Genomic DNA, 27503 nt, shown 5'->3' with positions numbered 1-27503 from the left:
GGTAAAAGCTGGGTTTTGAACAACTATAGACAGGGATTTCTCTCCTGCAGACCGGGGGCCATGTGCAGATCACCAAGCAATAGCAAGGATCATGTGACTACTATGCTAACTTCTGGCCTTGGGGGGCAGTGCTGAAGGATCCTTTGCCTGCAGCCCACTAAAGCTTAGCCCCTAAGAAAAGGGGCTCACTGGAAGAATGGACTCAGCAATCCTCAATGGGGAACAGACTGTGTGGATGGGACAGGTGGGCCTTCCCAAATGCCTGACACCAACCTGTGCTGGATACGGTCTCAGAGGACTGAAAGATGGCAGTGGAGGAGGATGGCGGTGAGGCCGTGGAAGAGCTGGCAGACTCCTTCCCCTCTAGCTCAGCCACAGGCAGCAGCAGGTTCTGGGCCAGGTGGGTGGGGCTGGCAGGGATGCCATTCTCCAGCAGGAACTCATCGAGGTCCATGTACTCCAGGTGGAAAGACTCGCCATCGTAGGGGATAGTCTTGTCCCAGATGGGTGGCATGAGGGAGGCCGAGACAGCCATGGTGCTGGCTGCGGCCGCCTCATCCTCTTCCAGCTTTTCCTTCCCCTTTTCCTTATCTGCAAACAAAATCTCAGGTGAGACACCACGCAAGAGCAGAACTCTGTCCCGGGAGGTGGGCAGTGAGCCTCAGGGCAGACCCAGCTTTCAAGTAGGCCTGATTCTGTGCCCATCTCATGTGCTCTGTGCTCTGGTTATAAGCTGCTGCTTAAACAAGCTGGCTGGTAGGCCCTTTCCATACCTGGTATTTCTGGAATGCTAACCACAAATATCACCCTCATATGGTCCCAGGATTAATGTAGAAAAGACCGTGGGTTTGCATCTGCCAGAGAAAGGCTCCAAGGAAGGTCAAGTTCTGTGTCTGATTCATTTCTAAATCGCAGGGCCCAATGAAGAGGTAGGAAGATAATAAATATGTATGAATGGAGCACACTGGATTTGCAAATAGTTTCACTCTAGTGGATTGAGAAGACCTGGTCCCAGGTCCCTTGTCAGAGCCCCTTTACCTGAAGAAGCAGAAAAAAAAAAAAAAAACAATGCAGGTTTTTTGAGAAGCAGAGGGTAGAACTGAAAAATGTTCCTATTCCAAGAAGTTTTGATTAGTTATCAATTAGAAGGATTAGTTCCCACCTAATTGTCTCAGTTGGTGCCTATAATTCTAGGTGCTCAGGAAGCTGAGAGCTGATGACCCCTGTTCCATGCTGGCCCAGTCAGACAAATCTCAAGCCTTGAGTTTAAGCTTTAGTACAGTACACACGCACACATGTACACATGGATATCCAAAAGAGAGCCATTAAGAAAAAAAAAGAAAGACAACTGAGAGAAGTGACACTATGAGAAGGGTGTCAGAATGACAGGGAGGCCAACCCGGGGAGTGGTAGGGAAAATCATGGCAAGCTAATACTGGGTTTTCAGAATTGAGGAAGGTAACCTGGAACTCTGAATTAAAAACAGGAGGAACGGGATGTGAAGTGGTAACCCATACCTGTAATCCTAGCTACTCAGGAGGCTGAGATCTGAGGATCGTGGTTCAAAGCCAACCTAGGCAGGATAGTCCATGACACTATTGTCTCAATTAGCCACCAGAAAAGTGGAAGTGGTGTTGTGGCTCAAGTGCCAGCTTTAAGCAAAAAGAGCTCAAGGACAATGCCCAGGTCCTAAATTCAAGCCTTATAACTGAACCAAAAAAAAAAAAAAGTTATGGCTCTATAGACATAATGTTTCATTACATACATTAATATGTATCTATGACATACAAACCATCAGCCTAATTTTAATTATATTCTAAAATCTAAGTGCCAGTGATTGTATACAGAGATTCCCTTTTTGAATACTTGTTAAACACGTCATTTGAAATATGATGTAAAAATCAATGTTAATAAATTCTTTACTAAAAAAGGAGAAACCAATGATTATGTTGGAAATAAGCCTGTGGACTATGTTGAAATAAGCCATGTATAGATTCATGGAACCATCCTAAAAGTAGCCTGTTAGTCCAAAGAAAGTAGACACACCAGTGAATTAAGAAGGTAGAGATTAGTTCGCTGGGTGGTGGTTCATGGAGGATTACTGAGATCTGCGGATCACAGTTCAAAGCCAACTGGGGCAGGAAAGTCTGTAAGATACTTATCTTCAATTAACCACCAGAAACCAGAAGTGCTGCTATGGCTCAAAGTGGTAGAGCTCTAGCCTTGAGCAAAAGAAGCTCAGGAACATCACTCAGGCCCTGAATTCAAGCCCCAGGACAAAAAAAAAAAAAAATGGAGTTTTTAGCTGGGTGCCAATGGTTGGCATCTATAATCTTATTCAGGAAGCTGATATCTGAGGATTGAATTTCAAAACTAGCCTGGGCAGGAAAGTTTGTGACTTTTTATCTCCAATTAGCCACCAAAAAGCCAGAAATGGAGCTGTGGCTCAAGTGGTTGACTGCCATCCTTGAACAAAAATCAGCTAGGGCCGGGAGTTTGGCCTAGTGGTTAAAGTGCTTGCCTAGCATGCATGAAGACCTGGGTTCGATTCCTCGGTACCACATACATAGAAAAAAGCCGGAAGTGGTGCTGAGGCTCAAGTGGTAGAGCTCTAGCCTTGAGAAAGTCCAAGGACAGTCAGTGCTCAGGCCCTGAGCTCAAGCCCAGGACTGGCAAAAAAAAAAAAAAATCAGCTAAAGGGGGACCCAGGAGTTTGGCAGAGTGGTAGAGTGCTTGCCTAGCATGCACTAAGATCTGGGTTCAATTCGTCGGTACCACATATATAGGGAAAAAAAAGCCAGAAGTGGTGCTGTGGCTCAAGTGGTAGGGCTCTAACCTTGAGAAAACCCAAGGTCAGTGCTCAGGCCCTGAGCCCAAGCCCAGGACTGACAAAAAAAAAAAAGAAAAAGAAAAAGAAAAAAAATTTAGCTAAAGGGGCAGTGCCCAGGTACTAAGTTCAAGCTCCAATAACAGTACCAAAAATTTTTGTTTTAAAAAAGTGGAGGTTTGACAACAAAACTTGGTCATGGTTAACTAGAATAAATACAACTAACTTTGAACCAGGCTTTGGTTTAAAAACCATTGGGGAGCCAGTGGCTCACACCTGTAATCCTAGCTACTCAGTAGGCTGAGATTTGAAGATGTTGGTTCAAAGCCAGCCCAGGCACTAAAGTTCATGTGACTCTTACCTCCAATTAACCACCAGGAAAGTGGGGTGAAAACCCAAAAAACAAAACACACTGGGGAGGGAAGTGGCGCTGTGGTTTCAAGGGTAGGGCAGTAACCTTGAGCTGAAGAGCTCAGAGCTCAGGGACTACGCCCAGGCCGAGTTCAAGTCCCATGACCAAACCAAAACAAAACAAAACAAAGGGGAGTAAAAAGCCATGTGTGTGGGCTTTGTAGGCCAGATGGCCTTCTTGTTCTACTCCCTTCACATCCAGACTCCACATTCTGTCCAGAACTGGATGGGGTCACCTGGGATCAAAGGAGACAGAAGTGAGGAAGAGGGGGAAAATCTATCCATACCCAAGGACAAGCAACACTAAGTTCCAGGTTTAAACTAGATTAAACCATTAAGGCTGTTTCCTTTCCTTCCTTCCTTGCTTGTTTCCTTCCTTCCTTCCTTCCTTCCTTCCTTCCTTCCTTCCTTCCTTCCTTCCTTCCTTCCTCCTCCGCTTCTTCCCCAGTCCTGGGGCTTGAACTCAGGGCACAGGCACTGTCCCTAAGCTTCTTTTGCTTAAGGCTACCATCTGAGCTATAGCACCACTTCTGGCCTTTTCTGTTTATGTGGTACTGAGGAATCAAATCCAGGGGTTCATGCATGCCAGGCAAGCACTCTACTACTAAGCCACCTTCCCAACCCTTAAGGATGTTTTTAAAATCCATGTTTTTGTAAGGTGCGGTTTTAATTTTAAGAGATGAAGGACTCAGAGCACAAGGACTAGTGGTGCCAGTGTGCTACTATAAAAAGGACGCAATTGAGGGCCTTAAGGCTGACTTATGTGACCTTGTAAAAAAGTTCTCTGAACCTTAATTTTCCTCAGCTGGGGAGTGGGGATAATACCCTAAAGGGCTGTTGTAGAACTTAAATAAGATTATGTCAAAATGCTTTGTGACACTCGGCTTTTGTTTCTTTGTTTGTTTGTTTTGCCAGTCCTGGGCCTTGAACTCAGGGCCTGAGAACTATCCAAGGGCTTTTCTCAAGGCTAGTGCTCTACCACTTGAGCCACAGTACCAGTTTAGACTTTTCTATGAACGTGGTACCAAGGAATCAAACCAGGTCTTCGTGCATGCTGAGCAAGCACTCTACCACAAGGCCAAACTCTAGGCCTCCGACACTCAGTAAATTTAAGACAGAAAGACTTACGGATATTGGTTGCTGGTAATCTTAAACAAGAACCTGCCAGATGTGAACACCTGCAGCTTGTCTTCATCTCAGGATGTGGGACAAAGCTCGCTTTAAACAAACAAAGGTCTGTGCACATGAGATCCTGAAGCAGGAGGAGAGCTTGGTCTCACCTTATTGTTGAAGCTATTTCTAATCCGACAGAGACAACCAATGGGAGTCTCAGAACGCACCAGGAAAAGAAGACAGAAGGCATTTTCTTAAGAGAAATTAATTCCCAAAGAGACAATTCACAGGCCTATCCCTTCCCAAGTCCTTGGGTTATAGGACAACTCCTGCAAATTCCCAGGTCTCAGATCAGAAGTACACCTCAGTGTACATAAAACTCCACAATAGGTGGCACTCCTCATCTCTTCTGCCAAACACCAAAGCCAAAGCCGCTTTCGACACAGGCCCCAGGGACCCTTTGGCCTTGACAGTTCAGTCCTGTCATTGTGGCCCCAATCGACCAGGCAAAGGGCTTCAGAGGTCTCCTTCTCGCCTTCCTCCTACCCTGACCCGGCCCAAACCTCGTCCCTCAAAGGCACTCCCCATCCCAGGCCCCACCAGATGCACCTCAAACACCAGCCCAGAGACACATTTCAAAAAAAAAGCAAGCTCCAGCTAGTAAATAGCCGGATCCCCAGCCTCCAGAGAGAAAGAATCGAACTCCCCGAGGAGAGGAGGGCTTCTCCAACTTCGGCAGACTTTGAAGCCGAGGGGGAGGAAGGCCAGGTGCTCCTTAAAAGGCCCAGTCCAGACTCGGAATCCGCAGACAGGGTGGGGCCCGGCGGAGCCCGGCAGCCCCGGGGTCCGGACGCGAGCCGCCCCGGGGGAGGCGCCCCGCAGCGCCCCTCACCCTCCTCCCGAGAGCCCCCGACCCGATCGGCCTCTCCCGCCTGCCCCCCCCACCCCGTCCCCAGCCCCCGTCACCCCGGGCCCCATCCCTCCCGGCAGGCCACTCCACCCAGACCTCTGCCCGGCCCCGCCCCGGCCCGGCCCCGCCCCTGCGGAGGCCCCGCCCCCGGCGCGCGGCCGGCCGCCCCACCCCCACCCCGCCTCACCCAGGCGCGCCTCGCGCGGGGGGTTCTCCATCAGCTTCTTCAGGACCAGAGGGAAGGACCCTGGCAGGCCCCGATCCCCAGCTGAGCGTCCCGGGCCCGGTCCTGCCTGAGGTTCCACAGGCGGCTTCTTCCCGCCGCCCGCGTCGGACATCGTGCCCCCGTTCCCTGCTCGCCCGCCTGGCCTCCCCCGCCCGCCCCCCGGAGATGGGCCGGAGCCGAGCGACCTGCCGCAGCTGCCGAGACTAGCGGCACTGCGCAGGCGCGCCGCCGCACCCCCGCCTCCCTTCCTTCCCGCCCCGCCCGCTGTCTGGCTCCCGGCGCGTTCATTATTCATGAGGCCCGGCTGGCGGCCCCGGAGCGTGGCTCCTGATTGGTCTACCCTGGGGGAGGCGGGCACAGTTTCGCGAGGCGGGATTGGCCGGGCGGCCCGGGAGAGCGAGACACGTGCGGAGCCAGGTGAGGCGCGCTGCCCCGCCCGCCCCGGGCTCGTGATTGGCGCGGACTAGAGATCTGTGCCCGCGGCTGTTCTCAGCGGCCGCCGCCGCTGCCTCCGCAGCCGCTCACGTCTCTTTCGCTCTCGCCCTAACCTCCCGCCCTCCTCCCAGTCCACCGCGGCCTCCTTCCCATCTGGTCTCATGCTCAGCCCTCCGGGACGCGCCACCGGAGGGAGGTGGGACCGGCGCGCGGCGGCCGGGCCGCACGGGTCACGTGGAGCCGCAGCCGAGTCTAGCTGCGTGGGGCGGGGGAGGGCGCGGGACAGCCAATGGGGTGCGGGGGCGGGGCCAGCGTCCGGCACGAGGCTTCGCACGTGCGCCCGCCAGGGGCGGGGCGGAGCGGGGCGGGGCGGCCTTTTGGTTCCGCGGACTCTGCCCGAGGTCGTGGGCTGGGGACGCCCGGCCCGGCCCGCCCTGCTCCCGCGCGCCTCAGGGGTGGGCCGGGGCTGCCGGCCGGGTCGTGGCTGGAGCCGGTGTCAGGTTGCCCGCTGATCCGGGGCTCAGGAGCAGGCGCGGCTGCAGGGTAAACAGCGCGGAGGGGGCGGTTCGGGCCCGGGTCCGCACTTGGGTCTCCCAGCCCCCACCAGTGACCTTGGGAAAGTCCAGGCCCCGCGCCCGGGTCGGCGCTTTTCAACCATCAAATCTAGAGGTGGGGCTAAGGAACCAGTCGGCCCCGCACCTCGGGACCCCCGCACACGGTCCCCATGTCACCCGGAGTGGGTGGCTGCCCTGGGTCTGAACCCAAGGCCTGGGCCCTGTCCCTGACCTTTTTCTTTCTGCTCAAGGCTGGCACCGTACGGCTCCATTTCCTGCTTTTCATTGGGTAATTGGAGATAAGAGTGTATGTCTCCGGGTTCAACCGGAATTACAGGCACGGAGCCCTCAGTGCCAGGTCCAATCTCACACGTTGTGTGAGAACCACCCCATTCTCTTAAGACTCAAGTACTACCTGTGTGCTCCCTAAGTGTTAAAACAAGTTGCGCCGAGAGCTCACAAGTTTGTACCTGGGGGCGGGGTTGGAGGCGTGGTTCAGCTGGTGGAGTGCCAGCCAATGAATAAAAGCATCAAATGCTGAGCTCGAGGCCTGGGCTGAAACACAAGTTTGTACCTCTTATAGTAGAAAACATACTCTGCCGCAAACCCTAACGTTATTCAACTCTCTTGGTTTTAATCCCGAAAATTGAGATTAGAATTTTGCTAGGACTGAAGGACAAAGAAGTTGAGAAGCTACTTAGCCTAGAAAACAAGAAATCTGAAGGACTCTGCAGTGGTGAAAGGGACAATATAATTGGAGTGTGACTCCAAAATTGAAGCTCTCCCTGCCACAACAATTAAACTTGGGTCTTTCTCTGAGTGTGGTAAGTACAAGCTCGTCTTCCTTATAGTTCAAATGGAGAGAGGTCAGGATCTGTCAGGTGGTGTTTGATGAACCAATGCCTGTAAATGCACAATTGCACGCCTGCTATGAATGGCACATTTCCCACTTCTACTAAACTGGTGGTACAAATCCACCTCTGCAAGAGCAAATGTGTGCACACACACCAAAAAAAAAACAAAAACAAAAAACCAGGGTTGGAAGCTTGGCCTGGTGGTAAAGTGTTGGCCTAGCATGCACAAAGACCCGAGTTTGATTCCTCAGTACCACATACATAGAAAAAAGCCAGAAGTGGTGCTGAGGCTCAAGTGGTAGAGCTCTAGCCTTGAGAAAGTCCAAGGACAGTGTTCAGGCCCTGAGCTCAAGCCCAGGACTGGCAAAAAACAAAAAAAACGAACAACACAGTTTGCATACTTGTTAGTGAGGATTCTATGCGTGGCTAAAAGAAGGTACCTTTAGGAAAAACTCATTTAAGTCTTTCTAGAAACAAATTGCAAAGGGTATTTCAAAGAAATGCACTTTTGCAACAAATGAAAATGAAGCTTTTTTTTTTTTAACAGCTAATGTGGCCATGGGGCTTTCTGGGCTTGGGTTAAATGAGCATTTTCATGGCTAATAGGCTACTACTGAGAGGAAAAACAATGTGGAAGGTAGTGGAGGAGGAAGATCAGAGATACTATGAGAACATCAAGGTCCTTGTTTATGACAAAGGTGGATTGTCGGGAGTGGAAGTAAAGATGTAGATTCTCTCTGTTTTAGCTATAGTTACTCAAAAATCACTATTCCACCCATCAGCCTAGAGCAGAGCAGTGAAGGAGCAAATGACACGGGGGAGGTGTGACGTTAGCAGTTTGGGGCTTGAAACTGAACATGTACTGACACTCCTCCAAGAGGGGATTTTCCCCTGCATCAGCCAAAGGTGATGACATTACAGACATGTTCCCTCTTGTGCCTCACAGCTATAGAGAGAAGTATGCCCAGACATATAGTGGGGCCATGATTCTCTTCCTCTTCCAGCTGACCCCAGAAGAATTTCCAGGCTCTTCTCTTGAGCTTTTTTGTTCAGGGCTAGCACACTACCCCTTGAAGCATAGCTCTATTCCTGGCTTAGTGGTGGTTAATTGGAAATAAGAGTCTCTCAGACTTTCCTGCCCCAGCTGGATTCAAACTGCAATCCTCAGATCTAAGGCTCTTCAGTAACTAAGATTGCAGATGTAAATCCCCAGTGCTGGCTAAGTAGCTAATTTTTATAGTATATGAGTCCCACAAAGAAAGAAACACCAAGAGGCACTGTGGCTCAAGTGGTAGAGTGATAGCCTTGGGCTGAAGAGCTCAGAGACAGTACTAGAACCCTCAGTTCAAGCCCCATGATTGACAAAAACAAAACAAAACAAAAAACACCTTAAGAAGAATGTATTGCTTGGTGAAGACCTTAAAGGTAGGAAATAGTGCCATGGTATTCTGTAGGGATAGGGGTCCATACAGTGGCTTACTCAAGGAAGCAGTAGTGACTTGGGATGCAAGTCTGGGAGAGTCTCCTTTCACTGCTCACCAGCTCTGCAGCCTCAGCAAATGGCATCTAAGCCTCAGTTATTTTCCTCTTGGAAACAGGTGAAAGTCTCTACCATACCAGGTGGCAGCCGAGAGCAGCACAGAATGGAGCAGGTGGGCATCCTGCTGCTGCAGTCAGATTATGGTGGCGGATCAGGATTTGGATTATTTTGGTTGTGAGGATAAGGTTGTGGACCCAAGGATGAGTTATAGAATCTTAAAGCCAGGATGGGATGAGAAATGTCCATTTTGCACAAGTGGATTGACTTTAAATTCCATAGACCTGGTAACTAAAAATCCATAGGCTAACTAAAAATCCACTAGCATAGGAGTCACTGATTAGATAAACCATAATGATATCTTTGGCTATATAGTCAACCTCTAACGGGGCTGATCATGGGACCTGAGCCTGGGATGTATAAGGGCAAGATAACATTAAGGCTACCATTGAGTTCTGACGAAGCCCAGCTATCTGTGAACTCCTGAGGACTGAGGACAAGCAAGCATTGCCTTGTTCAGAGTAGTAACTCGGTAAATACTTGTTGGCTTACTCTTTTTGGTTGGTGCTGCTAGAAGGGTCAAGAAAACCTCTCAGAGCCAATCCCATACATTTGGAGCATTATTAACGCTAAATAACAGTCATTGTGTTTGACTCAGAGTGGAATCTGGAATAACAAGCATGACCCGTGCTATGGCAAGTTCCCCAGCACAGGCCATGCCAGCAGTTCTCCTTTCTAGCCTGCATACCTGTGGCTGCCAAGTCTGGGCTCTGTGGTTTGTACCTTGGTGTCAGTGTGTTCCAAGGGAGAAGTGGTGGGTGGAGGCCCTTTTTAAATTCCTGCCCATCTCTTCAGCACTCTCTTGAGTACCAGTTTCCTGTTTGGCTTGAATCTTAGGCACTCTCAGGGTTTGGATTACAAATGGCCCAGGAGTGCCATTTCCAGATGGCTCCACCTCTCCAGCCTCTGCAGGATCTGTACAGCCACCTCCCACCAGCGCTGGTGTGATGCACCAGTAGGATTTGGATTCGGGCTGCAGAGCCTAAATGCTGGCACTGGATTCCTGCTTCCACGCTTCCTTATTTCTCTGTGCCTGAGTTATCGGAAGTCAAGTCAGTTTTGGCACAGTGCTGAGGACAGTGCCTGGTGCTCACTTAAAGTGAACTCCTGCTATGATTCTGTCTCATTTGTTCTGGGAACACCTCATTCTGCCCCAGGGTCACTTCCCCAAGGTTAGTCAACAGGGATGGGGTGTCAGCCTCATTCTTTACCACCTCCAAGCCCTGTGGGCAGTCATCCTTTGAGCACTTAACCTATCTTCTCTCTCCTACTCACTTTTCATGACCTTTTACTTGTTTATTTACTCTGTGTGTGTATGTGCTTGTGCTGCTGGTATTAGGGCTTTGAATTTAGGGCTTCACTTGGCTTTTTTTTTTTTGTCAGTCCTGGGCTTGAGCTCAGGGCCTGAGCACTGTCCTTGGACTTTCTCAAGGCTAGAGCTCTACCACTTGAGCCTCAGCACCACTTCCGGCTTTTTTCTATATATGTGGTACCGAGGAATCGAACCCGGGTCTTCATGCATGCTAGGCAAGCACTTTAACCACTAGGCCAAACTCCCGGCCCGGCTTTTTTTTTTTTTAATACACAACCCTCCACCCCATCCCGTTGCTGCTCCTGGGGCTTGCACTCAGGGCCTAGGTGCTGTTCCTGAGCTTTTATGCTCAAGGCTAGGCCTCTACTACTTGAGCCATTGCTCCACTTCCAGCTTTCTGGTAGTTAATTGGAAATAGGAGTCTCATGGACTTGCCCAGGCTGATTTTGAGCTGTGATCCTCAGATCTCAATCTACTTGGCTTTTTCACTCAAGGTTAATGCTTTACCAGTTGAGTCACTTTTGGCTTTTTTTTTTTTTTTGGATGTTCATGGGGCTTGAACTTTGGGCCTGAGCACTGTCCCTGAGTTCTCCAGCTCAAAGCTAGCGCTCTGCCACTTGAACCACAGTGCCAGCCCAGGCTGGCTTTGAACTATGAGCCTCAAATCGCAGCCTCCTGACTAGCTGGGATTATGGGCATGAGCCACTGGCATCCAGTACTTTTGGCTTTTTGTTGATTAATTGGAGAGAAGAGTCACAAATGTTTCTGCCCTAGGTTGGCTTCAAACCACAATTGTCAGATCTCAGCCTCCCGAGGAGCTAAGTTTACAGGTGTGAACTACCAGCACCCAGATTATTTTATTTAATTTCACGTTTATTTAATTTTATTGGTGACACTAGGATTTGAACTCTGGGCATTATGTTTGCTGGATAGATACCACCTGAACCATGCCCCACTAAAGTACTACAGTGACCTTTTATTCCTCTGTTATAGTATTCTTTCCTGCATCACAAAAAGGCCTTTGCAGACACTGTCTTCCCAGCCAGAAAGTTCCTTGTGTAGCTGCCTCTTCCTTACCCTCTAGGCTTTAGCTTAAATGTCACCCTTGGCCCTGCTTCCCTGACTGCTGACTGTCAAGGGCAGTGTTTGTCTTATTCATGCCTCAGCCACAAGTGTAGCAGCTGCTCAGTTAACAAATAACAAATGACCGTATGACCAGAAGGCACAGCATCCAAGGACCCACGTGGCCTTTCCATCGCGGAGCATCTGCCTCTCCAGCCGAGGGCTGAGACACAGGCCAGTCCTTTAGCAGCCTAGCTTTGGGTCTGGCCGGATACACCATCTGAAGGGCCACTCCTTGACAGTGCCATCAGTGTCTGGCAGTGGAGAGTACAGGTTCCCACATTGCTGCTTGGCAGGGGAGGGGAGGTGCAGGAAGGGAGCACTAGGTCCCTAAGATGGGCCAGAGGAAGAGGAGGCTGCCCTGCCCAGTGGCCTTGAGGGAAACCAAGCTCTGAGTTCGTTTTCTCACTGGAAGAAAGGAGCAAACACCTCCCTTAGAAGGCTGGAGTAAGGAGTAAGGAACAGCACACCTGCACACACGTGGCCTGATCCCCTTTCCTCCTCTCTGAAGGCAGACATGGGTTTACACAGGTTCCCAGCCGTGGGGTCCTCACCTGTTCCCCTGTGGAGGTCAAGCTCGGGGCAGCCCAGGCCTCACAGAGTCCAGCCTCAGTGCGTATGTCTCCATCCGCTGAGAGGACTGCACCAACGCCCCCACCCTGCACCCCAGCACATCCCCTGAGAACTGGCCTGCTGTCCTCTACTAGGCAATACCGTACCCCAAGAGAGTTAACATGTTTCCAAGGTGACAGCCTTGTGTGCATACAAGCTGAAAACATTCCTTTTTTTTTGGTCAGTTGTGGGCCTTGAACTCAGAGCTGGGCACTGTCCCTGAGCTTTTCTGCTCAAGGCTAGCACTCTTCCACTTTGAGCCAAAGCTCTACTTCTGGTTCCCTGGTTGTTAATTGAAGGTTAGAGTCTTTCAGACTTTCCTGCCCAGGCTGGCTCTGAACTGTGATCCTCCAATCTCAGCCTCCTGAATAGGATAACAGGCATGAGCCACCAGCACCCACTGTACATCTACTTTTTGTTTTTGTGTTGGCAGTACTGCGGTTAGAACTTAAGGTCTTACACTTACTAGGCAGGAATTCCACCACTTAAACCACAACTCCTTTTTGGTTTTAGTTATTTTTTAGTTAGGGTCTCACCTCGCTCAGCCATGGATCTCGATCTTACTACCTTTGGCATTCCACATAGATGAAAGTACACCCTACCACATCCCTCACTGAGATGAAGGCTTGCCACCTTTTTGCTCATGCTGGCCTCAAACTGCTGTCCTCCCATTCTCTACCTCCCAAGTAGCTGGGATTACAGATGTGAGCCACCACACCCAGCCAACATCCAGTCCCTCTCTCTCTCTCTCTCTCTCTCTCTCTCTCTCTCTCTCTCTCTCTCTTTCTCTCTCTCTCTCTTTTTTTTCCTTTCTTTCTTTCTTTTCTTGCCAATCCTGGGGCTTAAACTCAGGGCCTGAGCACTGTCCTTGGGCTTTCTCAAGGCTAGCGCTCTACCACTTGAGCCACAGCACCACTTCTAGCTTTTTCTATGTATGTGGTACTGAGGAATCACACCTGGGTCTTTGTACATGCTAGGCAAGCATCTACCATCAGGCCACACTCCCAGCTAAACATCGACTTTTTTAAAAGAGGATGGAAGGAAGGGAATGGGGCTCAGATTGGAGGTGGTAAGAAGAAAACACCAAGCCAGCCTGCTTTTTTCCTTTAGTAGAGAAACACATGGCACCTAACAGTGTGCAACTTTCACATGGGACAACTCAGTCTTGGAAACAAGCCTTTGGCACAGGTATTTCTTTTCCCTTTTTTCAAGCTTGGAATAGAGAGGGGAAATGGAAAGGAGGATTCGTGGCCAGTGAGCTGCAGAATCAGGATTTCTGTTCTGTTTCTCATTCCAAGGCTGCTGTAGTGCCTGAGGGCGGGTGTTCTGTCTTGCTCTATTTCAAAGTATGGTTTATACTCCATAGCTTCCCCAGGAGACTTGAGTGAGTGGAGAAACTTATGGGGGGGCGGTTGCGGATTTTGTGACTTTGAGCCCATGGATGGGAGTATGGTTCAGATATGCAGGGTCTTTCCAGAAGCCTGAGAAGAAAAGAATAGGGGGTGGAGTGAGCATGGGAAGAGACCCTGCACTTGTCACTAACATGAGGAAATGCAGGAGCAGAGATAAGAGTGGTCTTTTGAGATCAGGGCCCAGAGAAGAGAAGGAAAACAGTTCATTAGGGCTTGGGGCCCAGACCCACTCATTAGTTGGATGTGGGAAATTGGTTGCTCTGTGGCCCAGAGGGAGGGCCACCAGGAAGCGAAGTGTGATCTTGGATCTGATCTGCACTGCTAGAGGAGGTCTGCTTTTCCAAGGACAGGAAGGAGACAGAGGTTTGGGCAGGCTGCCGCAGGCCCAGGAGCAGCTAGAAGGAAAGGGAGCAGGTCCCCACATGGGGACTAGAATGTGGAATGTGTGGCTGCAGGGAGAGCCATCTCATGAGCACACCTGGAATTTCTCACACTGAACTTCCCACCCACCAGAGCCCAGCAACACCCTGTACGTGACCTAACTGTGCTGGAGAAAGAGGGGAAAGGCATTTGCAGGGCCCCACTGCCTTACCCCAGGTGCAGGGCAGTTGATTGGATGCCCAGGCCAAAGCCACCAAGGCCAAAGCCAGCTTAGTGGGGAGAGAATCTGGATAAGAGCATTTAAAATGCTTGGAGCCAGGGGCTCAGGCTTGTAATCCTAGCTCCTCAGGAGACTGAGATCTGAGGATCAAAGGTTTGAGACCAGCCTTGGCAAAAAAAAAAAAAGTCTTTGAGACTCTTATCTCCAATTAACCACCAAAAAAAAAAAAAAAAGCAGAAGTAGAGCTGTGGCTCAAGCGATAGAGTGCCAGCCTTGTGTGAAAAAGCTAAGGAACAATAGTCAGGCCCTGAGTTCAAGCACAAAATCAAAACACATCAAGTTCTTGCTACAGGACAGCTCAGAAAACTGGCTCAGCATGGTAAGTATACTTCTGCTGTCTTCCCAGGCAGGCATTTTTCAGAGTAGTGACTGCAGCTTGAAGGTAGAAAAGTGAACGTGGTACTGTGGTGTTGTGGGCTCTTCCATGTGCTTCTCCTCACTTTTCTCCCTCCTACTGGCTGCAGTGAGTGGCTATATGCAGTGACAAGAGATGACCTTAGACTCTCTCCTATGCCCCAGCCTACAGGCTCCTGGGCAAGTTCTCTAAGTGCTGAGCCCTGTCCTTGTGTAGTGCCAAGCAGGGCCTCGTCCACTGTTCAGAGCTCAGCAGACCCATCGGGAGCCAGTGATCAGCAGCTGTTGCCATACCTCAAAGCCCTTGCTTGCCTCCTCTGAGGAGCTGTGTCCTGAGTCGCCCTCTAAAACCCTTTCCTGCCCAGCTGGGAGCTTGCCCTGCCTGAAGCACATGGGGCATTCTGGGACACATGGGAAGGGCCAGGAGGGAGCTGTGCCAGCCGTCCTGGTGCCTAGATCAGGAAGAGAACACTGTACCTTTTGGAAAACATGCCAGCTGGGTCCACCTGCATTGGACACCCAGTGAAACAAGTCAGAGATGGCCTGTTCATGGACATGGACTCCAGCAGAGCTCATACTGCAGCCAATCCCAAGGCGGCTGGCTTGTCCTGGTAAGCAGCTGGGATCTTACATGCTGGCTGCTGCTCAGGCTGCTGAGGTATCTATCCTGTGTTCTAGAGGATGGAAATTCCTCTGTAGCCAGCCTAGGCAGGCAGCTGAGATGCCTCAGTGTTAGAAACCCTAACTGTAAACCAGGTGTGGTAGCCCTGTCTGTAATCCTAGCTTCTCAGGAGATGGTAATTTGAGGTCAGTCCAGGCAAAAGTTAGGGAGAGCCCATCTTAACCAACAAGCCAGGCATAGTGGCTCCCACCTAATCCCAGCTACATAGCAGGCATTAGGAAGAGAATCGCCATTACAAGCCAGTCCTGGGAAAAACCTGAAAGCTCTCCTGAAGAATAACTAAAACAAAAAGGTGGTGGACCTAGCTCAAATGGTAAAGTACCTGCCTAGCAAGCTTGAGGCCCTGAACTGAAAGGGAGGAAACAAAACACAAGTGTGGCCTAAGGGGCTCTGAAATCCATGTGAGCCCTCTGCACCCTACTGTGAGGTGTGGGGAGTCTCTCCAGGAGCAGAGCTTGCTGTCACCCCTTCCTTGACCTGACAAGAGGAAGCCAGGGCTTGTCCTCTGGCTCCAAAGTTTGGGAGTGGGCCGTGGGTCCTGTGAGAATGATGAGATCCATGAGGAACCAGCACAGCAAAAGGAGGCAGAGGCCTGAGAAAGACCTGGGAAAGAAGCCCCTCCCTGGACCCCCGAGTCCCCAAATCACACTCAGGCCATGGAGAGCAGCTGGGCCCTCTGGCAGAAGGAGGCCAGGGTTAGCTCTGTCTGAAGCAGGGCTTGTGCTCAGCATGGGGGAGGCCTGGACTCAATCTCAAGCACCACCAAAAGAGAAAAACAAGTGTGATAAAAGCAGTAAGGCAGTTGAGCCATGAGGACTTGGCGTGAGCATTCCTCAAACTCAGTGTTTGGACACCCAGGTTTCTCAGGCAGGATGGCTGCCGCTTGCTCCCCTCCCTCCTCCATTGCTTTGCTGTGGTATCCTAGGAACGCCAGCTTCCAGCCTTGTGGTCCTGTTACATAACAACTTCCAGCCCAGCCAGGACTTGAGTTCAGCCCTCTGGCAGCCAGCAAGCCAGCGAGCTGCAAGCATGGAAAAACCTCTTCTCCACACTCAAGCTCTGCTCCCAAACCTACCACTGCCCCTCCGCTGCCCACCTCAGTGTGCAGAGGGAGGGCTCATGGCATGCCTGCTGCATACCTCTGGATTCTTTCAACAAGCACTCTAGTCCTGTCCTTGTCCCACGCTGGCACGGCACCTGTCGATGGCTGCACACTGCCACGCTCTCCACAGCCAGGCTCGGGAGTAGCCCCAGAGCTGGTGATACCCACACACTGGCCTGGGTTCTCATCTCTGCACTGTACCCCTTCCTCTCTGTAGGCTGGACCCAGGGGCAGACCCCTGCTGGGACCTTCCGCAGCCTGGCCTGCACTGTCCCTGAGCCTGCCCCCACCCCTTGGGCAGCTTGCCAGGTGCAGACCACCTGTGCTCCTACCTGCCCTCTTTTCTGGCCAAGGCAGAGTGTGCTCCAGCAGCGACTTGAGGACCTCGGGCATGTCCATGGCGGGGGCCACTCCCATCCGGTCGCAGTTAGACATGGCCCGGCAGGAGGTGCTTGCTCTGGGAGTTTAGAAGCAGCTGGAGAGGCGAGGGCTGGGGCTGGCTGGGGAGCCGCAGGCTAGCGAGAGGCAGGCGGGGCGGGAGCCTGAGGCAGCCAATGGGCGGCCGCAGGTCTGGCCCGCCTGTCCACCCCCGGCTCGGCCACCTGCCAGCTCCGGCTGCAGCCAGGCCTTCCCTTCCCGCTGCTTGGCAGGGCGGACCTGGCCCTGTGCCAGCCGTAGCACGTGGAGCCACCGCTCCAATCCTCTGACAGAGCACCGGGCCTGTTATCTAACTTCAGAAAGGCAAATTCTCCCCCAGGCAGGCAGCCATAACTGGCGCTTCCAGATGAGAACAGTGAGCAGAGCTCCACGCCCACAGCCAGCATGCATGCACCAGCACACAGAGGGCACACACAGGGCGTCAGCGGGTGGAGGAGCCTGGGAGGCGCAGGCACGGTGGGGAGCAGGGCGTGCCATGGAAACCATCCTGGGCTGGCACCTAAGGACCCAGGGAGAAAGAAGTCTGCAGGGCAAGACCAGCATCCAGGCAGCTCTATGCAAAAGATACTTAGTGTGGCGTGTACAGACACACCAAGGCACCGTGCATTCACATGCACAAGTGTGAGTCTCAGGTTGTGTGGCATGCTTGGATGACATATATATGCATGCACACGTGTCCTGGAGCACACGAATGTACATGTGGCATGCATAATTGGGGTTTATACCATCTGCATAGCCTGAACCTGTTCGCAAAGGGCAATGTACAGGCATGAGATGTTTTTGTCTCTGCCTTTCCTCCAGGATACCAGCTGGCTCTCTGAACCCCAGGGAACTGGAATGTATGGGCAAAGCAAGGGTCGGCGTGGCATCGTCCTAAGACTGGTAGGGGAGTGAAGCCACATTTGGCCAAAAGATGGCAGCTTCCTACGACTGCCACACAATCCTGGGGAATTTTGAACAACTCAGGCAGTGATTGTGGGTCTCAGTCCCCAAAATAAATGTTAGGACCTTTCAAGTTCCTTTCAGCTCTACTGCTCTGGCTTTAAAGACTCTGGATTGCAAGCAGAAAATGCATGGTTTTCTGCTCTATGGTTAAAGTTGTTTTTTTTTTTCTTCTTGCCAGTTCTGGGTCTTGAATTCAGGGCCTGAGCACTATGCGTGGGTTTTCTCAAAGCTAGAGCTCTACCACCTGAGCCACAGCACAACTTCCAGCCTTTTCTATGTATGTGGTACCAAGGAATTGAACCGGGTCTTGGTGCATGCTAGGCATGTACTCTGTCTGTGGTTAAACGTTGTAACAACTTCACTGATTTCCAAAATCATTTTGCACAAGATAAAAAAAAAAGTACTCCAGAGGCTGGGAACTAGTATCTCACACCTATACTAGCTACTTAGGAGGCTGAGAGCTGAGGTTCAGAGCCAGCCTGGATAGGAAAGTCTGTGAAACTGTTATTTCTAATTAACTACCAAAAAGCCAGGAGCAGAGTTGTGGTTCAAAGAAGTAGAGTGTCATGGGGCCAGGGTCCTAGTGCCTGGGTCCTAATCCTCAGTACCACATACACAGAAAAGGCCGGAGTGGTGCTGTGGCTCAAGTGGCAGAGCTCTAGCCTTGAAGAAAGCTCAAGGACAGTACCCAGGCCCTGAGTTCAAGCCCCAGGACACACACACACACACACACACACACACACACACACACCCCACGAAATAGCCAGCCTTTAGTGAAAAAACCTAAGGGATAGTGCCCTGTCCCTGAGCTCAGGACTGGGACATAAAAAACTCCAGGAATCCTTCTAGCGTCTCCCTGTCAACAATCTCTAACTGTTCTCCTTTTTACCATATAATCCTCCCCAAATTATGTTCATTTTATAAGTTAATACAGTTCTATTAAATAGTATTACTATTATTATTACTATATTGCTGGGGATTAAATCTAGGGCCAATGCATGATAGGCAAATACTCGCATTGAGCTCAAGGTCCAGCCTGTCTTATGATGATGATGGTAATGATTACTAATTGATGCCAGTATTATGGTTTCAACTCAGGGCCTCAGGTTCTGCTGGGGCTTTTTGCTTCAAGATAGCACCCTACCACTTGAACCACACCTCCACTTCTGGCTTTTTGGTGGTAAATTGTAGTTAAGAGTCTTGTAAACCTTTCTGCCCAGGCTGGCTTAAACTTGAATCCTAGTCAGGTGCTGGCGTCTTATCCTGTAATCCTAGCTACACAGGAGGCTGAGATTTGAAGATCACGGTTCAAAGCCAGCCTAAGCAAGAAAGTCCGTGAGACTCTTATTTCTAGTTAACGGCCACAAAACCAGTAGAACTGTGGTTCAAAATGGTAGAGAACTAGCTTTGAACAAAAGAGCTTAGGGACAAAGTCCAGGATCTGAATTCAAGCCCCATGACCAACCATATTCTATCTCACTGGGAGCCTTCAGCCTCCAATTAGCTAGAATTACAGGCACAAGCCCTCAGCTCCTGGCTTATTAATTTATGTTTGCAATGTTTGGTATCAGACCAAGAAAATTCTTTAGCGAAATATTAGCTTAGCACAGAGGTGAAGTAGGAAGTGAACGTAATTTTAGAGGCTAAAAGAAATACTTCTATGTCTGCCCTATACCCAGCTGCTCTGATATGGTATCCATGGAGTTTCATTCCCTAGCAATCTGCAGACTCCTTTCCTAAGCCAGTAAGACCATGAATGAGCGCTGACTACACGCTATAACTTCCGTGTGCCCTGCCTTGACTTCAGGTTTATCCACACCCAAAGGCTAATGGTAGGAGAGGCTGGGGCCCCTCGGGTGGCATTCGTGACTGTGAGAAGAGGAAGGGGGACTTGAGCTAGCAGCTTTTTCTCTCATCATGTATGCCCTCTGCGGCATCCCTTGCAGCACAGAGACCAGATGCCAGGCAGATGCTGGTGCCATGTTCTTCTACTTCCAGCCTCCAGAATTCAAGGCTGGAACTCTACCACTTCAGTCACAAATCCACTTCTGGCTTCTTTGGTGGTTAATTGGAGATTGGAATCACACAGACATTCCTGACCAGCTTGGCTTCCAACCCAAATCCTCAGACCTTAGCCTGATGAGTATCTAGGATTACAAATGTAAGCCACCGACACCTGGCAGAAACTTCCATTCTTTGTAAGTTATCTGGTCTTCAGATGCTTCATTGCAGAACAGAAAATGGAATAATACACCACATAAATGACTCCAGACTAGATGCTGTGAGTTCAAAGCTAAATAAGATACCCAACCAGGAAACTCCTTAGAGAATTTTCAGGCTGCTTCAAGTCCACACAGACAACTGCCACTGTGTCCTCAGATGCCCAGATTAGCAGCATCACCACAGAATACTGAGCGGGGCAGTCTGGGAAGGTGGGAGGAGAAGAAGGAAAGGCACCTAGAGCCCTTGGAGGGGGCTGTAGGGCGGGTCCCCAGGGACCTCTGGGGGTTCTGGGCTCAGAGGTCTAAAGATGTCTGCAGAGGGGTCTGTGTTCACAGGAACCCTTATCAAGGCCACTGAATGCCGCCTGTTCTTACCCAGAATTTTCACTGATTGTATCTACCTTCCAGTCGCTTGGAACGAGATGTCTTCTGTGCTGACAGCTGTCCATCTTCGGAAGAAAGCTGTGATCCCAGACGAGAGGCTCTCTGAACTTTCACTGTGCCTTGGCCAGCGGGACATATAAGATGTGAAGGCTCAAAGGCGGCTAGAAAGGATGCAAACTTACCTGCTGACTGTCAAGTTGGGCAGGTCCAAATGCAGTTCCTGCCTTCCCTGAGTGGCTGTGAGCTACGTCTTCCCTGGCCTCACCTTGGAAGCAGAATCCCTAGAGGGGAAGAGCTGAGGTCCTTCGTTGATGGTGTTCACCACAGTCCTTACAGGGCCGAAGCCCCGCAACAGACCTGTGTTCAATCCCCGGGAGCCCCCAGATGGCCCGGATATCAGCCACTGCCTGCAAACATCCAGCTGACACTGGAACAGGGAACTGCACCAGTGGAAAATAAAGATGCAGAGCAGTAAGTGCACTCTGATAGCGATGGGAGACTATTTAGGTCTGTCTCCCTGGCAGGCTGCGGATATGAAGCGAGCTGGTTTTCCTCAGTAAACAGTCTTGTGTTCTGAGATCTGGATGGGGTGGGGTTTCAGGTAAGGCTTTCCAACCCGAGCAAAACAAAAAGGAAAATAAAATGTAAAGGAACTTACAAGAACTGGAGAATTCAGTCTGTGAGGTTCATGAAGTCCTGCTTGCTTAATCTCTTTCATTTCCTGTTTCAGAAAGGCCCAATACAAACTTATTCCCCCAGCCTGAGGACAGGATTGTGCTTTTCTTTTGTGAACTTATCTTGCCATCTCACTTTAGTTTTTCACTGGGTAGCTAGGAGTGCTAAGAATACCAGGATGTCCGAACCATAAGGACCTTCCTTCGATCTTTTTTTTTTTCTCCTGTTGGTCGGAGGGCTTGAATTCTGGGCCTGGGCACTGTCCCTGAGCTCTTCAGCTCAAGACTACTGCCCTACCCCTGGAGCAACAGCACCACTTCTGATTTTCTAGTGGTTAACGGGAGATAAGAGTCTCAAGGACTTTAATGTCTGGTGTGGCTTTGAACAACCATCCTTAGATCTCAGCCTCCTGAGTAGCATGGATTACAGGCGTGAGCCACCACCCCTGCCTAAGACCTCTGCTCTTGATCTTTTTTTCTGTCTGTCCTTGAAACCTTGGCTGTGCCCCCCGGAATTTCATGTGTGAATGGCAATCGTGTAGTGCTTCAGTCATGCAGTGCTTGAGGGCAGAATGCAGAATGAACGTACTTTCTGCAGTGTGCAGTGCCAACAGGCTTCCTGGGAAAGCTGCTTCCGCTCTGCACCCCTTCATTCACAGATCCCCTGAGTCTATTCTGCATACCCCCGCTCAAGAAACTCCCAGTCTTCCAATAATTCAGACTCTAAAGCTATCTAGTGAGCACTTGCCCTGAATCCAGAACACAACACATTCTCAATCCAATACACTAGATTTCCCCCACCTTTTTTTTTTTTTTTTTTTTTTGTCAATCCTGGGACTTGAGCTCTGGGTCTGGACACCGTCCCTGAGCTTCTTTTATTCAAGGTTGGCATTTTACCACTTGAACCCACAGTGCTACTTCTGGCTTTTTCTGTTTATGTGGTACTGAGGAATCAAACCCAGTGTTTTATGCATGCTAAGTAAGCACCCTACCAGTACGCCAAACTCCTGGCTTTATTATTATTATTATTATTTTTTTTTTTTTGCCAGTCCTGGGCTTGAACTCAGGGCCTGAGCACTGTCCTTGGACTTTCTCAAGGCTAGAGCTCTGCCACTTGAGCCTCAGCACCACTTCTGACTTTTTTCTATGTATGTGGTACCAAGGAATCGAACCCGGGTCTTCATGCATGCTAGGCAAGCACTTTAACCACTAGGCCAAACTCCCAGCCCCTCCTGGCTTTATTATTGTTTTTGACAGGACTTGCCTTTAACTGCATGCCTCCTGAGCTAGGATTGCAGGTGTGACCAGCAGGGCGTGGCTCCCCCCTGTCCACTCCATATAGTATGGCCTCGTGGCACTGTGGAAGGACCACAGTCAGAATGAGTACACCAAGTGCAGCACGCACTGGTAAAAGCAGGCAGGGGAGCGGGGAGCTCGCAGGCAGCTCCAAGGGGAGGGCTTTCCACAAGTGGGGCGGGGGCTACTGGGGCCATTTGTACAGAACCCAGCTCCTCCCTGCCTGAGGTGCTGCCTGAGGGGTTATACAGCCCTGGCCCTGGCCCTCCCCACTTGCCATGTCCGTCTGAGGCTGAGCTGGTGCTAGCGGCTCTCAATGTAGAGCAGCCCCGGCCCCTGGGCAGAAGAACAAGGAGGAACAGGAGCGACACCTCAGGGACAGGGGTCAAAGTGCACACATTTATTTTCTAGAACAAAGGCTAAAAGAACCAAGTTTCTTTCATTTTATTTTAAGAAGGACAAAAATTGTTATTAAAACATCTACATTATTATCAAGATACTAGACCTTATGATATTTAATATTAAAGTGTGGTATTCATAAATTTTTAATACACAGACATTTTAAAAGGACCATTAAGTTGATTACTGCCCAGATGAGAAATGCAGCATCCCCCTCATGACACCCAGCCCTTATCCACCATGCCATCTGTCCCTGCCTGCTAAGGGTAGGCGACAGGTCCCAGATCTAAGCCAGGAGCCTAGAAGGGTCACATCTGAAATAATTACCATCATCATTAAAGGCATTTTCTTGCTTCCCCTTCCTCCCCTCCCCAGTGGGGATCCAGCTCTGGCTAACTCAAGGAGTCCCAATACCAAGGCCTCTTGGCAGCTTAACAAGCTAAAGATGACAACTGAGGATTCTCATCCTTCTCCTTGGCAGGGACACAAAGATAATCATGTTCTCTCCCTATGCTCAGCGCTCTGGGTCTCTCTCTTTTGTAGATAGGGATAGTGTGAAGCCACTGTCGCTCTTCCTTCCCAAATCACAGCTCTTGTTTCCCCCGCCCCCCATCTCCTCACAAATAGCCAGATGAGCCCAATAAACCCTCCTAAGAACACAAGGATGGCTGCATTTTCCTGGCCAAATTCTTTATCTCTAGCCCTCTTTTGATTCCTCAGATACCACACACATATATAATATTATATAGAGCGATATATTTAATACCTGTGTATATATGCATCACAGGGGCGACATATATACACACTAAGAACAAGGCTGGTGACGAGACTGCAACACCACAGGTCAGGAGAATACGCGTCATCCACAGTCACGGCACGGCCCCCACCCTAGCTCTGGCATCTCCCGGCCTCCAGCCATGCCAGCAGCACCCTCCCCTGGGGTGCTGGCCTGCGGGGGGCAGGAGCAAGGGGCAGGGGAGAGGAAAGGGTGCATGCCACAGTTATCAAGAGTCTGCTCGGTGGTCGCATGAGGATCCTCGTTCTCCATGCCACCCGGGCGCCCGTCATCACGTCACTGCTTTCCTTGTTGGAGGAGCAATATAGGGTATTCCACCATCTCCATCTCACTCCCTGCCAGCCTTAGTTCCTGATTCCTTCCGGGGACGCCCCACTCCTTGTGCCAACGGCATGGGGTATTCTGGAATGTCTGGGGAATCAGGGGAGGCTGGATCTGCCCGTAGAAGGGGTGGGACAGAGGCTTGCACACAGAAGTGTCTGACAGGAGGGGAAGTCTGGGTGGGTGGGGACAGGGGCTGGGGGTCAGCTGAGGTCCCAGGCAGCTTGCAGGGCTGGGGCTCAGAAAGGAGCCTAGGGCAAATGGGCATATCCGTAGGTCTGGGTCTGGGGGAAGGTGGAGAAGATCATACTAGATGCCCAAGAAAGACGGGCTGTGTCCCATCCTAGAGTGGCTTATGAAGCCACAGTCAAGTCTCCCTCTTCTCTGGTGCCCTGGCCCCTCCCCTCTCCCTGTGCAGACAGGCAGACCCGGGCCTGGGCCTTTCCTATGCACTCTGACAACTCTCCTTCAGAGGGAACTGTCCTTCCACTGGCGCTGACATGACCTGCTCTCCTGGGGGCCCTAGCCAAGCAGACTCCAGCCTAAAACTACTTTATGAGTCTTTGACTGTGCTTTAGAATCCCAGTTCTGCCTCGTGCTGGAGGCCAGGGGCCCAGGGTAGACTGCCCCGCCCGCTAGGCCAGGCCTCAGGTTGCTTTTCTGCCAAATGGAGTTTGAGCTGAGTTCACTCGGAAGGCTGAGGATTTACAATCGATACTAGTGGCCCGCAAGAAAGAGGGCTGAAGTGGTGGTATCCCAGAGCCCCCGTACCCCGGAGTCGTTCCAGGGAAGATCTAGTCCAGTCCTTCCCTGCTCTCCCAACCAGGCTGGAAGCTGAGGTTCCAGGGCTCAAGCTCCATCGTGGGGCTGCATTTTAAAGCTAATTGGGGGCTCGGCCCTCTGTTGTATCTGGATTTCCCCAGGGAAGGGGCAAAAAAGTGGGGGGGGGGAAGAGAAGGACCCTCCTGCTGCAGATTCAAATGGGGACCCCAGGCTCCCCAGCCCTGAGCTTTGGGCCCCCATTAGGAGCAGAACAAACTTAAAGCTGTAGGCTGAAGCCAGAGGGGCCAGCCAGGCCCTTCCCTCCCCTGGGGTGGAGAGGGCTCTGGGACCACTTGGGGCTGCAGCAGGTGCACCCGGGGGGTACACACTGGGGCGACGGGGGTGGAGAAGATGGACAGGGCCCCAGGCGGCTGGTGAGGGCGGCCTACCCCGGCCCTTCCACCAGGCCTTCTGTCCCCACCCCCACCCCCGACCTCAGGATCTTGCCCACGGCTGAACCTGGCCCTACTCCCCAGTGGTGGCGGTGGCAGGGGCAGCAGCAGGGGCTTCGGGGGTGGTACCAGCAGCGCTCCCATCCTCTTGCAGCAGGAAGTTGTATTTGCCGAAGTCGTCGTCCCGTGGGCACAGAAGCATGTCCTTGCGGGCCTTGGCCAGCTTCTGCTTCAGCACCTCGCGACGGTCCAGCCACTCATTGAGCTCCTCCTGTCCATGGGCGCAGCGGCACTTGTCCCCGTCAGGGCACGCTTTGCCCTTCTGGAGCCTGTGGGGAGCAGGGGGCTCATTATTCAAGCTCTGTGCCTTCCTGGCCCCAACCAGTGGCCTTCCCCTAAAACGGGCCTCTCACCAGACAGCTCAGGGATCAGACTCAGGGCTGCCAAGTGTGTGTACACGTGTGTGTGTGTGTCTGTGTGTGTGTGTAGGCAGGCCTGAGTCTACCCCTTAAATCCCATCCCTCATCCTAGGGCTGCTCTCACATCTGACATACCTGGCCTCACACACCCACTAGCCAAGAGGGAAGCAGAGCGGCCACTGTGTTCAGGGTCCTCAGGGCCACCCACTCCCCCGCCACGAGCCACCATGGCCCGCCCTCACCCCGCACCTGTCACAGAGCCGGAATTCGCCCATGGGGAAGCGATAGGCCCAGCCACTGGCATCGCTGTCGGAGGTGAAGACCTTCTCCTTGTGCTTCTCCGACTGGATATGCTGCTGCCACTGTTTCTTGCTGTTGCTGTTCTTGCCACAGAGCCAGCAGTGGTAGCCCATCTGCAAGCACAGCTGTGTGGGTGCCCACCACCCCACCCCTGTCCCGCACGGCCCCTCCAGGCGGCCTCCTGGCGTGGGCATGGGGTACAACGTACCATGATGTCAGCGTAGTCTGTGGGCATCTGGATCTGCTTCTCCCCTTCCCGGGAGCTCACGGGGGTCCCTTCCCCGGGCTTCCCTGGATTGTGTTTTTTCAGCCACATGTCATAGGTCTGCTGCATGTCCAGGACTGGGCAGGGGACAGAGTGGCTGGTAAGAGGGGTGGGGGCTTCCCCAGACATTCCCGCTATCCCTGCTGGACTCCAACAGGGCTGCCTGGCCTCAGGGCCTGTCTGCTGAGGCATAGCAGGTGCCAAAGGCCGTTTAGCAGTGAGGAAACAGAGCGCAAATCTTTGCATCACTCTTGTTGTTGTTGTTTGATGGGTCATAGGGTTTGAACTCAAGACCTGGGCATTATCCCTGAGCAATCTGTGCTCAAGGCTAGTGCTCCACCACTTTAAGCTATGGCGCTGCTTCCAGTTTTCTGGGGGTTCACTGGAGATAAGAGTCTCACAGAACTTTGTTACCCCAGATGGCTTTGGTCTGTGATCCTCAGATCTTAGCCACCTCGCCCCTTGCTACTCACTCTTGTTCTCCTTCATGAACGTCCACATGTCCCTCTCCTCAGGGCTGTGTGCGAAGGAGCAGTTCCCCACATACTGGCACTTGCGGCCATTCTGGGCATGGATACAGAGCTGTGGGTGCAAGTGACAGTCTGCTGAGTCCCACTGGGCTGGGTCGTTGGCACAGGAGAGGAAGGCCTGCCTCCAGGCCCAGTCCCGTGTCCACCCCCAGAGCTTACGTCGTATTGCTGTGGGAAGTTGCGAATGGACGGCAGTGGCCTCACTGACACCCATTTCCTCTTGGCCTTGGACATCACCAGGAGGACACGCCGTTCCTTGGTCCAGCTGAAGGACGCAGGAGGGAGCCAGTTGGGGTGGAGCCTCGGGGTCATGTGACCTCTCCCCCCATCATAACCCTGCCCGCTGCCCACTTACCAATGCCGGGCCTTAGCACTGCAGTATTTGAGGTCTTTGTCAGGCTCCACGACCTGCCCATTCCTCCAGCACTGGCCACACACAAACTTCATCTGCAGGTCAAAGGTGCTGTGCCCGTGCGTCCTTGGGCCACCCTGTTGGAAGGCAAGGGATGGGCCAGAGGTTGTAGGTATAAGACCTGAGGCCTTGGGTTTTGTCACACAAGCCATGGCCTCTGGAGAACGAGGGCAGCCCAGAGCAGGGCAGCGGGCTGGTCTACATGCCTTGGTTCTCTTGACAAGCAATGGCCTCCCAAATGCAGGCCTCACAGCTTCTTAGGGGGGAGCCAAGCCTGGAAAGGGGCTCTGGTTGGCCAGCGGTCATTCCTTCCTCACTGCCTTTCCATAATTGAGACTGGGCCCCGTGTCCTGAGCCATACGATGCAGGAGGTGCAGGCGTTGCAAGGAACAGTGGAGCATGGGCCCCTGGAGTGCCTTGCACACGCGGGATGGGAATGGCAAGCGGGGCTTCCTGAATGAGCAGCCAAGGAGCTGGATGGAAGGAATGGCCAGGAGGGGAGGGGGCAGGGCAGACCCTGGACAAGATGTCAGTTTCCCCAGTTTCCCATCTGTAAATGCCACGCCCATGCAGTCAGGACTAGGCAGACCATGGGAGACAGATTGAATTCACCAAGGTAGTCTTGGATTGTTGCCCCAGGTCCAGTGATGGTGGCTCAGGCCTGTAATCCTAGCTACTTAGGTGTCTGAGATCTAAGGATCATG

General features: G+C 51.8%; 2 protein-coding genes across 4 annotated transcripts in view; both read right to left on the bottom strand.

Moving 5' to 3' along the window:
* Positions 1-16742, bottom strand: part of Tef (TEF transcription factor, PAR bZIP family member) — a 30866-nt gene extending 14124 nt beyond the window's left edge. Inside the window, exons 1-2 of one of the 3 annotated variants that reach the window (XM_090328803.1) lie at positions 16517-16742; positions 274-591 (exon numbers count right to left, since the gene is read on the bottom strand). In XM_090328803.1, coding sequence (XP_090184929.1) covers positions 274-591; positions 16517-16619 — 421 coding nt within the window. In that variant the 5' untranslated portion in view covers positions 16620-16742. Of the gene's footprint in view, positions 1-273; positions 592-4366; positions 4715-5448; positions 5654-16516 lie in introns of those variants that run through there. The other 2 variants (XM_090328801.1, XM_090328802.1) reach the window with 2 other exon arrangements.
* A 7774-nt stretch (positions 16743-24516) lies between these two features.
* Positions 24517-27503, bottom strand: part of Zc3h7b (zinc finger CCCH-type containing 7B) — a 40860-nt gene continuing 37873 nt past the window's right edge. The window contains exons 18-23 of the mRNA XM_090328800.1: positions 26743-26876; positions 26547-26652; positions 26331-26439; positions 25801-25934; positions 25542-25705; positions 24517-25202 (exon numbers count right to left, since the gene is read on the bottom strand). Of these exons, the coding sequence (XP_090184926.1) occupies positions 24947-25202; positions 25542-25705; positions 25801-25934; positions 26331-26439; positions 26547-26652; positions 26743-26876 (903 nt within the window). The 3' untranslated portion in view covers positions 24517-24946. The remainder of the gene's footprint in view (positions 25203-25541; positions 25706-25800; positions 25935-26330; positions 26440-26546; positions 26653-26742; positions 26877-27503) is intronic.

Source organism: Megascapheus bottae, chromosome 2 (genome assembly GCF_031878675.1).
Source record: "Megascapheus bottae isolate mThoBot1 chromosome 2, mThoBot2.hap1, whole genome shotgun sequence".
Lineage (NCBI taxonomy): Eukaryota > Metazoa > Chordata > Mammalia > Rodentia > Geomyidae > Megascapheus > Megascapheus bottae.
This window is presented reverse-complemented; position numbering and strand designations above follow the sequence as displayed.